General features: G+C 40.5%; 1 protein-coding gene across 1 annotated transcript in view; it reads right to left on the reverse strand.

The window, feature by feature from the left end:
• The window catches only part of ITM2B (integral membrane protein 2B), a 28304-nt gene extending 19965 nt beyond the window's left edge, over positions 1-8339 (reverse strand). Inside the window, exon 1 of the mRNA XM_047079755.1 lies at positions 8081-8339. Within this exon, the coding sequence (XP_046935711.1) occupies positions 8081-8197 (117 nt within the window). The 5' untranslated portion in view covers positions 8198-8339. The remainder of the gene's footprint in view (positions 1-8080) is intronic.
• Positions 8340-13620: the final 5281 nt, after the last annotated feature.

The following is a 13620-nucleotide window of genomic DNA, read 5'->3' on the forward strand; positions in this document are numbered from 1 at the left end:
TAGGGATGAAGGAAATGCCTTAACATTTAAGTTTCTATGTAGCAGGTATTGTTAATTTCATCCCAACAACTCTCTAGAAGGCCAGTGTCACCACACTATCCTACTAACGAGGGAACTGAGTCTTGGGGAGGTTTCCTGACTTGTGCAAGTTACCAGATCCAGATTACAACATTAACATTTGCCAGTAGGATCTCACCCTATCTGAAAATGGCTTTAGGTGTGGGGCACTGGTCTATAAAAAAACAAAACAAAACTGAAATTAGTAACTGCCCTGCTTCGTTAACTTTACTTCTATCTTTAAATCTTCTACTTCTAGAAATCTTTAAGGTAAGTTTCCTTAAAACAAGTGACATGTGCAAAGTGGAATCAAAGCAAACAGGAAAACTAGACAGATGCTACATCTGGTCTCACATCACATAGCTATTTAATAATCTAAGGAATGCCAAACCCTGTGACAGCTGTAGTTATAAGTGACAGTAATGGTAGTAGTAATAACGGCAGCTAATGTCTATGGAGTCTTACTCTCACTCTATTCCAGGCACAGTGATAAACTTTTTACAGATTATCATACTCGCCATTTTGCAGAAGAAGAAAATGAGACACAGCTGAGTATCACAGTAAGGGCTAGTAGAGATAGGACTTAAATCCTAAAGTAGAACTGCCTAGTCTGATTTCTCAGTTACTAGACTCAACGGCTTCCTGATCTGTACCCCTTTACTGAGTGAGGATACTGGGGAAAAGGGAGAAACTGGTTGATTTTCCCCTCAACCATTTAAAAATGTGAAAGTAATTCCTAGCTCATGGGCCATATGAAAACAGGCAGCAGGCCACATTTGAACACATGGGCCATAATTTGCCAGCCCTGCTCTCTACTATAAAGGAGACTAAAACAGTGGCCCATGTCAAGCTGTCAATTCTTGCCTGAAATTCCTGTATTAATTAGTTGTTAATATTTAAAACTCAGGTTTCAAATAAAAACCCTGATTCTACCTTGCCTTTAAAAACTGGAGAATCAAACAACACAGGATCCTTTTTTTTTTTTAAATGAAAATGAAGAATATTCTAACTTGTTTTTAATAGGTAAAAAGCCCAGCTTCACTAATTTATCTGCTTGGGCCCAGGAGGCGTTGAGTTTGTGATCTCTGCTTAAAGAGTCTATCATTGCCCCGGCTAATTCTGATGTCTCGCTTGGGAAATGTTCTTGGCACTAAGATGAAAGCAAGGAAAAAATAAATTGAAGACAAAAGCTACAAAATAAAAGATAAAAGCTGATCGAAGAGTGTATATAGCAGAACAGAAATACTAAAAGGTTGGCTGAGAAAATGAATTTTAAGAAATGCACACGCAGACACACGGACTCTGGAAATCATTTTTCCCAACACAAAGCTGGGTCTTCTTTTGGACACTACGGTGATCCAACTAATTTATTTAACAATGCAACTCACCTTTTGGGGCTTGGTATTAAATAATTTTAAACATAATAATCATATTTAAAGCAGAGTAAACAATTCAAGATTTAGGCTTTAATCTTAATACGTTCTGCAAAACAGACAAATTTTTTTAAGATGTTTATTTTTGAGAGAGAGAGACAGACAGCAGGGAAGGGGCAGAGACAGGGAGACAGAGAATCTGAAGCAAGCTCCACACTGACAGCAGAGAGCCCCATAAGGGCTTGAACCCTGGAACTGTGAGATCATGACCTGAGCCAAAGTCGGACACTTAACTGACTAAGCCACTGAGGTGTTTTGGGAAACAGACAAACTTTTAAAAATAATTTTGGCCAGGGGTTGTCTGGATGGCTCAGTTGGTTAAAGTCTGACTCTTTGATTTCACCTCCGGTCATGATCTCAGTATTCCTGAGACAGAGCCCCAATCGGGCTGACAGCTCGGAGCCTGTTTGAGATTCTATCTCACACTCTCTTTCTGCCCTGCCCCTCTCCCACTTGAGCCCACATGCACATACACCCATGAGAGTTCTCTCTCAAATAGAAAATAATAATAATAATGTTGGCATTAAAACAAACTTTCAAATATACAAAAACCCATCAAGACTTCATTTCCTAAAGTATGAAATTCAACTATGCCAAAAAGGTTTACGCAAATATTTTTAAATCTCCAATATCTAACACCATAATTAGTGTCAATTTTCAAATAAAGTTCCTAGATATTTAACTTGAAAATGTTCAGGCATTTACACAAATTTTATTTCAACATTAATTTCTCTTCTGATACATACACACACACACACACACACACACACACACACTAGATCTAAGTCCTAAAATTACTGTGGGAACCTTATCAACATTAAAAGATAATACATTAAGTGAAAAATCAGAATATCCTTCTTATCATATAAAAAAGAATACTTTTTTCATTTCTATAACTCAAGATTAAAATTCTTCTGCATAAGAATAAAGCCTATGTTCATTCTTTCCTGATTTTTCCCCAAGTGACAGAATTATAGAAATACTTCATAAAATTGTTTTTCCCCTCAAATCAATTAAAGAGCTTAAAAAAAAATCTTCAACTGTTTAAAATAATTTTGTTCATTCACTTGCTGGTAACACATAAAAGAGGATTATATTGTAGATATCTTTAAAGCTATTAAGAATATGTATCATAAATACTAATCAAAGGGGATAATCACAACTAAATGATTTTTTAATGATGTTCTTTGGGTCATATCTGTACTAAAATTTCTAAACTTTTAGCTATCTACCCTGTAAAAGACACTCATTGTTAAGTGTTGTGCAAAGAAAATAAGAGAGCCAAGAAATAACTCTGCACATAAGCTTCTTGAAAACCTAGTTCCAGTGTGACTGTTTTCTATATCATTTGGACAAAAACCACCTGAGAAACTCAGAAATGTCAAATCCTGTATTAAAACAGGCAGGAGTTATGACCTGAAAAAGCCTTTTGATGGCAAATTCCTTAACTCCTCAGTCTAAGCTCTAATAAGAATTGCCAAGTTTACCTAAAAGGTACCTACAGTTTACCTAAAAGGTTAAAAGGATGAATTCACCGATTCTGTATTTGAAAAGACATAAATATTTTCTGGATCTTCCTCTATTGACACTATGATATACAAAGCAGTCCAAGTAGCTTTAGTTATAATATGAATTCAGAAAGTATTTCCTTTTGGAAAAAGAAAATGCCTTTAAATAGGCACTCTAGATATTAAGTTATGATATGATAGAAAAGGAGAAATAAAATGTCCTAGAATTACTACTTACTACATTTTTCAATGAACATTTAGTTTAAAGCACATCAAGCTTTAGTAATATATAATGAAAACTTTATAAGTTAAATTCTAAATCAACTATAACTAAGCCTGTGCCATGAGTTCTAAAAGATATTTCTGGTTAAAAAAAAACGCTTATATTCACTTATATGGCAGAGCTGAATTCTACAACATCTGATGCGCTTATTTTGCTAAGGATGATACACTTGCTTCTGTTTAGTACAGACAAAATATGTTTAAGGTGACACTGTGAAGACCCCAGGCAGGTAATTTGTCCTCCAAATGCACAATATGCAACCTTGTCCACCCTCTGCAGTAGCAGCAGCAACCCCAGAGGCATGTGGAAGGAGGGGTCAGGTCCTGCCAAGTCATATGGTATGCACAGGGGACACTTAATTTATCTCCCAATATTAAACCCTCACACTTCAACTATCGATAAATACCCTCTTGGAGAACCAAAATGTTAAGGACTATAAATTTTTTACTGGCCACTGTTTACAAGCACTAAATTACACAACTAGGTAATGATATGTAGATTCTTTAAAAACAACCAAGCTCCCAATCTCTTCTTTAAAGGTCAACACATTTAAGTAAATGTCATATATTTTATGTTCCTCCTTCCCTTCATCCGCACCAAAAAAACAAAAACCAACCACCACCACCACCACAAAGCTAAATTACTGAACCCATTAGTCCTATTTATGCGAACAGGAAACACCAGAAAGTGTAAAGAACTAAGTCCAAATAGCCATTCTGTAATGGGTAACTCAGAACTTAACCGGGGTAGTGGTCCTGTACTTTTTCTCCCACTTCCATCCTGCCCCATCTTCTCTCCCACACAAGCAGTTTCCTTTTCTCTCCCTTTTACGTCTACAACTACAATGCAGGGCAGAAGAGAGGCAATGCTATTTTTCAGCAGTACAGCGGCAGGAATACCTGTGAAGCAAATTTAAGCTTTCTGAGTTTTGATATTGGGAAAGGTGTTTCATAATTAGGCATTACCAAAAAAGCTGTTACCAACTACTGCTCTAAAATGAGGGAACCCAAAGGGCACCTGTGTGGCTCAGTTGGTTGAGTGTCTGACTCTTGATTTCTGCTCAGGCCATGATCACAGCGTCCTAGGATTGAGCCCAGCATCTGGCTCTAAGCTGAGAGTGGAGCCTGCTTAAGATTCTCCCTTGCACTTGCTCTCTCTCTCTCTCTCTCTCTCTCTCTCCCTCTGCCCCCTCCCTTGCTCATGTGGGTGCACTCTCTTGGTGAGGTAACCCAAAATAAAAAATTGGTTTATTACATAAAACCTTGGTCCATTTCTTTTCTCTTTGACCCACTGCTACTTAATACGAAGATAACATGCTAAACATGGGGAAGAAGAAAGGGCACGGTCTGGTTAGGGTGAGGAGGTAGTTGTTATTTTTCACAATTAAAACAATTTAATTCCTGCCAAATATAATTATGTAATCCTAACATCTTCATCAAGTTGTAAAACTGGAAGAGTCCTTATAGACCATGTGGCTGTACCCGCTCATCAAACAGATAAAGAAAATGAAAAACTTAAGCCCAAGCTCAGTTATGTAAAGACAAAACTGGGACTTCTGACTCAGTACATTAAGTATTTTCTTTCATATCTGCAAATATATAACAGTTTTCCAAGGCTCAAAGTTATAGACACAAATGTAAGTGAATGAATTGCTGCACCTAACATAAAACATGCATGGGATTTCAAATTCACCTGTTACACAGAACAGAGGTCATACTCTGCTATTTCTGTATCTTTATCTCTGAGCTTTGTGACAGTTGGGACAGGCAGAGGAAGGTGAAAAATTAACGGGAAAATGTGGTGAAAGAATAGTAAATAGGGGCGCCTGGGTGGCTCAGTTGGCTGAGCATCTGACTTCAGTTCAGGTCATGATCTCGTGGCCCGTGGGTTCAAGCCCCGCGTTGGGCTCTGTGCTGACAGCTGAGAGCCTGGAGCCTGCTTCGGATTCTGTGTCTCTTTCTCTCTGCCCCTCCCCCACTCATGCTCTGTCTCTCTCTCTCTCTCTCTCTCTCTCTCTCTCTCTCTCTCGGTCAAAAATAAATAAACATTAAGAATAGTAAATAGCGAGCTAGTTGAGATAATCAGTAGACATGGCTGTTGGGAGTTGACAGCTACTGCAAAGACAAGACTGAAAAATGGGGCAATGGAACCTGCAATAAGAGCTAAAGAAACAGCAAAAGACAGAAGCAACATTAAAGTACTGGAATGTGTGTTACATAAGACAGATGACTGGAGTGATCAGAATTCTTGGTGGTAGAGATCAGAATTCTTTGGTGGATTCTAACCAACAGAATCTGCATTTTTTAACCAGAATCCAAAATGACATCAGGGCAGGTGACCCTTAACTGTACATTTTGAGAAACAAATGTCTTTTGGACATTGAGGTCCAGGAGGGTTTAAAGGTATTAAAAATGTCTTGTTCAGGAGTTCTGGTCCATAATTAGCTTTACTTGATTCTCTCAACCAACCAGGCAGGCAAGGAAATGCCCCAGGGGGAAAAAAGGAAGGCTGATTCGGTGCAGAATATGGGCAGTCAAACCAGTGGTTACTGGTAAAGTCACCCCAAGGAGCTAGAGCACATTATGTAATCACAGCCCAAGCTAAGATGCAGATCAGAAGTTCTTTCACAACGTCTATTACTAAGCAAAGTCTTCATTTACCGTTAAGTGACTGATTATACGGGTTCTACTTTTAATGTAGAGCAATATTTTGTCACTCACTGAAGAAAAGAAGTCTTTGAGCTTATTGCTAGAAAAAGAATTAGTCATTTTTTTATCTGCCTATTCATCCATGACTGCTGTGTGGTTACAAAGGAATACTCTGGCCCTCACAGCTTAGTTCAAGTATTTCTATTTAGATATAGGATCTAAGAAAATAGAAAGCAAATAGAAAAAGAAAATAGAAAACAAAGCACAGAGCTACCAATGGCTACTTTTTCACAACTGCTGGGAAAACAAAATTAGCGTATGCTGAAACTGCGAGAAATTCTGAAAATCTGAAAACAAAGTTAACATTTCAGAAATGACAGAAAATGTTAAAAGTCAGATTTAAAGCTGCCTAGCAAATTAATTCTGTCGTTCATCCAGAGTTTCAAATCTCCTTCAGTACAGAGAAACAGAGAAAAGCTCTCTGAAGTGACATCATCTGATGCTTTCTCCCTCCCTTTTTTTAAACGGGAGGAATTATATTTATTTATAGGATTTTTTAAAAGATACATAATACGATTAAAATCTCTATATGTATCTGAGACTGTGACTGTTATGACAGGGCACTTGACAATCTATTTTAGGTGCAATGAATGTTAAATAAACACAGAGCTAGGATAATAATTTGCTACTGGAATTATCCTCTGTGCATTCCAAACATTTTCTTTTAAGACCAAGACTGTTTGCAATGGATTCAGAAAAACAATACCAATACCAAAACTCTTAATCCTTTTAGGGAATCAGTTCACTGTTCCTATTTCAAGGCAAGGCAGTCATTTAAAAATCAACCCCTGATGTTTTTGTTTTTAACCAGAACATTCCCAAAAAATAAGTACAGGCACATCCAGCTTCACATAATCTCAAATTTTTTATAGTATGTCAGTGCCATATTTTTCAATAGTAACTTTCACTAAACCATATAAAAAAAAATAACTTATTACTCACACCTGCACACAATTATTGTTTTTTAAGTGAAAACTAAGTGTGCCCTACTGATAACACGTCGTGAAAAATGCTAAGGAAAAAGTAAGTTGTGCAGCATAAATAACTTCTACAGCTAATTTCTACCTAGAGGACTGAATTTTTGCAGCCCAAAGATCCCGTAGAAAATAGGCAAGGAGTCTTTCCTTTTTAACTTGAGACAATTACAATCATATTCTAAATGAATTATTATTGTAAGCCGCTAAAAGCTACCACAATTATGGTCCCACTCCTCATTTTTAATTAGGACTAAAAGGGGGAGTTTGCGAAATAAAGGAGAATTTATTTTATAAGGGACTTGGACAAGTTTCTCCCGTTTAGTTTCACTTAGCGTAAGGGGTCCTCATAAAGACGCTTATATAATTGAAAAACCAGTTGTCGGTTTGACACTAACATGTACACAGTAATTACGGATCTTTACCGGGAATATTTGTTTTAACTATAAAATCAGTAGCCAAAGGCTACTCTGAAAAGATCGTCATTTCGCTTCCTTCCGTCACCCGTTCCTCAGCCCCCCCTCTCCAGACCCCAAAGTGAAGTTCACCTGCCAATACCGAAGGGCCGTGGAAAAAGGAGGTAAAGAAAATGCTTTTAAAATTAAGAGACTTACAGCAGCTGGACTTAGTCCAAGTGCTGTTCAGCCTGGAAACGAAAGTAGGAAGCAACAGAGGTTTAGGCTTGTAATGATGTCAGCCATTTTAGGCACATTATTTACACTGGGAGGAAGTGCCAAACTCTGTGGTTGTTTTCGTTGTTTTGCATGTCGCCGCCGGTCTCCAGGTGGAACGAACCCAGTCACGACCCAACGCACCTTCCCCCGACTGCACAACGACTGTGAACTCGGCACAATTCTTCGATCCCTCTCTCCAGGCCTCGCAAGCCCCCGATCCCGTGTTAAGCACCGATTCCTGCACACGCACTTTCTTACAAAGGAGAAGCTGCGGCCGGACACGCAAGGGGGAGCAGCCTCAGAAGAAGGAGAGCCCGGAGACCCTCCCGAGGACCCTCGCCCGCACCCCCGCGCCACCGCGAAGCGCAGAGCCGCCCCGGGCCCCGCGTAGCCCTGCGGGCCGGGCCGAGCTCCCAGTCCCTCGACCTCCCCGGCCCTCGGACCTTGCAGTCCACCGCGACGGCGTCGGGGGGGATGATGAGTGCCTCCTCGCCGCACTTGGGATCGTCCTTCTTGGCCTCCTTCTGGGCCAGAGCCGAGTTGAACGTCACCTTCACCATGGCGCGGCCTGGGGCGCCCTCGGAGGGCGGCGGCGAGCTCGAGGCGAGGGCTGAGGGCTCCTGGCTTCGGCTGCAGCCTCCTCGGCCGGGAGCGGCTCAGCGACGACGGAGGTGAAGCGAGTGGCTCCGCGGCTGCTGAGGCGGCTACTGCTGCAGCGCTCCCGCAGCCTCACAGCTCCCGGGCGAGGGCGGAGACGGCTCGCACCCCCGGGGGCGGGGTTGGAGCGGGGAGGACGGAGGGGCGGGACCGCAGGCGGGAGGGGCGGGGCCGGGCGCCGCGCCAGACTCTGCCCCCGCCCTAGGTCCCACGCAGGATCTTGCCGGTTGGCGGGGAGCGGGGACGGGCGCTCGTTGGGTGCGGGCCTGGATTTTCCGGTTCTGAGTTCTTTTACACCCAGTTTACCTCCGGGCTCAATGTTGCAGGTTTGTAACGAAGTCAGGTGAACTTTGCTGGGTTCGCCGCGCACAGTGGCTTCACCTCAAGCAGTAGCAGGCAGGCCCTTTCCTGCTCGCTGCCCCCACCGCACGTCCAAAGACTGGAAATTTTGGGCGTCCACACCTCCGTTTCCTCTCTATATTATGGAACTGGCCCAGTGGAGGGCAGAAATGTTTAATACGCTCTATCCTTGTGATCTGACTACTTTTATCTTCCTGGGACCTCACCCAAGGGCGTTACCGGACTCAGACTTGCCATGTCTTCACCCCCTCCCTTGGAAGGTCAATACCTACCCTGCCTAATCCCAGAGCACTTCGGAGGAAGACTCTTGGCAGATTTGTATTTCGTACTTCTCACATTCCTAAAACAAAATGTTCCACTCTGCTGCAGATTTGAACAAAACCCACGTGCACACCGGATGATTTGTGATTCAAAGGCAAGGTACTCAATGATGAGTCTTTAGTAATTTTCTGCAAAATTAAAAAATAATAAGGATAAGGCAAAATTATATTTTGAAAAGATTCTTCTTCTAACTAATGTGAGAGAGGATACTGGCCTGCACTGTTAACTGGGTTAATGATTGTGTAGCTCTTTGAACAAATGGTTGATCTTGTACTCTTCCACCCCCACTCTGTCCTGGTTCCACCAAAAAGGTGGATACAGTGTAGAATGTTTCAGCTGTGTCAACTCTGACCTCGGTCAACTGTGAAGGAAGTAGGCTGAGGCTGAGGTCCTTGGGAATGTGGCTCTGCTCCAGAATGAGGTTAGGTCCCAGACTCGGTAGAATCAGACCCCAAAATCCCTGTGAAACAACCCAAGGTTGTCAAATCTTTCAGACCATGTTTCCAAAGGTCATACTGGACTCAGAAACCCAATCCAGACCCTAAGCCTGCTTAGGCATTCTGAAATTCCACTGAAAATTGAGAGTTCGGTTGAGAATGGCCAAGAGTTGAATTCCAGTTCTGGTGAGTTCTGATCCCAGCTAGCCATATGTCTTGCAGCACCTTACTGATACTCCCTGACCCTCACTTGATGAGGGATCAACCCTGTGAGGTTTACTTTGTGAACTACTGGCATAGTTTCATAGATTTCCTGAGACACTACCATTGAAAACTAAGGAATTCCAGAACAAGATCTGGAGGATTATTAATGATTATACATATATCCTTCCTGCTTCTCTTTTTGTTATGATGGGATGATGGAAAAATATTGAAGGCATTTGCATTACATAGAATTAGGGAAGGAAAGAAAAAATTCTGGACACTATTAAATTAGGAAACTGAGGCAAAGGAAGAATGAAGGCATTTGACAGAATCGGAAATTAACAACCCCCCCCCCATTTCTATTCTACAAGACTTAGGAATAAAAGACTATTTATTATTTTGCATACCAGCACCCAGCAACAGTTTAAAATCAGTTGGCAAATAGTCTGGGAATAGTCTCCCGATTTTGTTTCCCCATTTTATCTGATGTGTCTACAAAACAGTGTAGTGCACAACAGCACAGATAATAAAGAAGCTGGATCAAGACCAAACATAGCAAATGCAGTCCCATGATTTAATAAAAGGTTGCCTGTTGACCCTGGAATCTAAGGAGTGGGGGAGGAGAATAGTTGATGACTCAACAAAAGAAAGCTAAAAACATAATGGTAAGTAACCATTAACTACTGCAAGTAAAGGGGTCCTAGAAGACCTTTGTTTTCCTTTTTCACATTAATTTTGAGAGAGTAAGGAAACTCTATTTTAAAAGTGATCCTTGCTTTAAATTTCTTCTTGATGTTGGTGTTTGTTTTTCTGTTTAACCAGGGAGGAAGACAGGATGCCTGGCAGTCTCAGTCCATAGGGTATGAGACTCTTGATCTCAGGGTTGTGAGTTCAAGCCCCACATTGGGAGTAAAGATTATTTAAAATAAAACCTTAAAAAAAAAAAAAAAAAGACCATCAGGGAAAACAAAACATAGAGAACTTAATTCAAGAATCTTAGATCAGGGCTACCTGCGTGGCTCAGTTGGTTAAGTATCAGACTCTTGATCTTGGTCTCAGGTCATGACCTCACTGTTTCCTGGGATCCAGCTCCTCCTTTGGCTCTGTGCTAACAGCAAGGAGTCTGCTTGGGATTCTCTCTCCCTCTCTGTCCCTTCCCTGCTCACGCACTCTCTCTCTTTCTGTCTCTCCCTCTGTCTAAAAAAATAAACATTTTTTTAAAAAAGTATTTAAGAATCTTAGATCATTTAGATTTATAAATCTAAATGCTTGGATAAGGATTTTTGTTTTAGGTTTTTTACATCTCCATGCTTTCAATTCATTCCCTTTCAGATTTAGCAAGAGGATTGGAAATTTTTGCAAATTTGGGGCCCCTAGTGAAACAACATTACTCAGTATGCGCTTTGAAATGTGCTTTTGATATCTTCTCTCTTAACCCAATGTGTGGCTTGGCTGCGCATCTTTTGTGGCTTTGTCTCAACTTTTATTTAAGAAATATTTCTTCCAGGGGTGCCTAGGTAGCTCAGTTGGTTGAACTTCCAACTCTTATTTTCTGCTCAGGTCATGATCCCAGTGTTGTGGGATCTGGCTCTATGGAGAGTGTGGAGTCTGCTTAAGATTCTCTTTCTTTCTCTCTCTGCTCCCTTCCCCCACTTAAGGGTGCTCTCTCTCTCTCTCTCTCTCTCTCTCAAATAAAAAAAATTAAAAAAAAAATGTATTTCTTCCAGGCAATGGTAAGGCTTCAACTTACCTCTCTTCAGATTTAAGCAAGCACTGCTCTTCTCTCCATAACTTTAAATATCTTTTATTGTTTCTAAATGTCTTACCTCCCAAGTTTATATTTCTTATCACCTCCCTACCTCAATACCCTATATGTTTTTCAGTTATTTTATTTTATATCATGTCATTATTTTCTTTGATGAACTGAATTAGTTTTTCAGGGCTTTGTTTTTTTTCCTCTCAGAATCTCAGGCTGTAATATGCCTTTGGGAATTGTCCTAACAATAAATGAAACTCTCTTGGCATTTGGGATTGTGTTGTGTTGGTGGAATGACTGGATATGCCCCCACACTGGGTGCTCCAGTCCTCCAGTTACCATCTATTAGCTTCCCCCTTCAAAGCATGGCTTTCCAAGTACCTCCACATTTGGAGTATGTCCCTTCACCTTTAAAAGAGAGAGAGAGAGAAAAAGAGAGAAAAGATGAGAAAAACAAATTAAAAAAGAGAGAGAGAGACAGAGATAGAGATAGAGTGAGAAATAGAAGAGAGGCACAGAGACGGGTCCAATGGTCAGAATCCACTCAAACAACATGAGCCCTAGTCTTGCTTAAACTTCACCATGGCTTATATTTTACCAGTAATACTCGAATAAGTCAACTGTTCAAAGTATGACATTGAGGTCCAGAATGACCTGGAGTGGCCTGGTGAAGTTTCATAGAGGGGACAGGATTTTAGTTAGAGGAATGGAAAAGATTTGGATGCAGAGAAAGGAGGAGGAAGAACAGCCTGAGTGAAGGAAATGGCATGAACAAGGACACCAAGACCACTGCGAGAGAGGGCTGAGTGAGAGGCCTCCAGCAGGTACATGCAGAGTAATGTGAGGCATAACAGCAGGATAGGCAGGATGGAGCTATAAATCTCCATGTCGTGTTAAAATGAGTAGTGTGGAATTTTTTTCTGAGAAAATTGCTGAGAGTTTTTGCAAATAGCCTGTTCAAAACAAAACAAAACAAAACACAAAGATTGCTCTGTGAAGATTGATTGGCATTCTGGGTGAATAAGAAAGAAGGAAGTTTCCAGGCCATTGAAAGCTTCCTTCCTTCCTTCCTTCCTTCCTTCCTTCCTTCCTTTATTTATTTGATGAGGATAAATTAGATAAGTTTCTAATACTCTTTTCTTTTTAATTTTTTAATTGTATTTAAATCCAAGTTAGTTAACATGTAGTGTAATAATGATTTCAGGAATAGAATTTAGTGATTCATCACTGCCATGTATCACCCAGTGCTCATCCCAACAAGTGCCCTCCTTAATCCCTATCACCCGTTTAGCCCATCCCCCCACCCAACAGCCCTCCAGCAACCCTCAGAATGTTCTCTGTATTTAACAGTCTTTTATGGTTTGCCTCCCTCTCTGGTTTAATCTTATTTTTCCTTCCTTTCCCCTATGTTCATCTGTTTTGTTTCTTAAATTCCACATATGAGTGAAATCATATGATTTTTATCTTTCTCTGACTGACTTATTTTGTTTAGCATGATACACTCTAGTTCCATCCACGTTGTTGCAAATGGCAAAATTTCATTATTTTTGATCTCCAAATAATATTCCATTGTATGTAGATACCACATCAGTTATTGTACATTTGGGCTGTTTCCATAACTTGGCTATTGTTGATAATGCCGCTATAAATATTGGGGTGCATGTGCTCCTTTGAATCAGCATTTTTGTATCCTTTGGATAACTACCTAGTAATGCAATTGCTGGGTCATAGGGCTATTTTATTTATGTTCAAAGAAGGGATACTGTAAACACCAATATTATTGATAATTTATAATAGAGAGCATGTGTGTGTTTAAGTCAAGTCAAGTAAAAGACATATGCACAAAGCCTGGCCAAATATCATAAAAAGCCTACCCTACTCCAGTTAAATCTTACCAAGTGTCATACTGGGCTTCATCCAAGAAGGCAAGGAGAGTGTTGCTACTATCATAATCATTATTTTGGCAACATGAATTGTGGGAGGAGGCACTGATATTTCTCTGTCATGACTACGTATATGATTCACAGCCCCCTGCTATGCACACAATGTGTGTATGTATATAATTTAAATTTTGAGGCCCTCTGTCACCAAGCCAGACTTATATCCCCAGTGCTCTGTCACTCTATTCTGGCTGGCTTTCGGTACAGGAATTTGCCTTCCTTCTATCTTTATCAAAATTATTATTTTAATTAATACAGAGAAAGCAATAGTTTGCCATTTTTAATGCCATTTTATTATAACAGAAAAG

Source organism: Lynx rufus, unplaced genomic scaffold, assembly GCF_022079265.1.
Source record: "Lynx rufus isolate CCGP_SWC_20201006 ecotype Redwood Valley unplaced genomic scaffold, mLynRuf1.p SCAF_1, whole genome shotgun sequence".
In the NCBI taxonomy this organism is placed as follows: domain Eukaryota; kingdom Metazoa; phylum Chordata; class Mammalia; order Carnivora; family Felidae; genus Lynx; species Lynx rufus.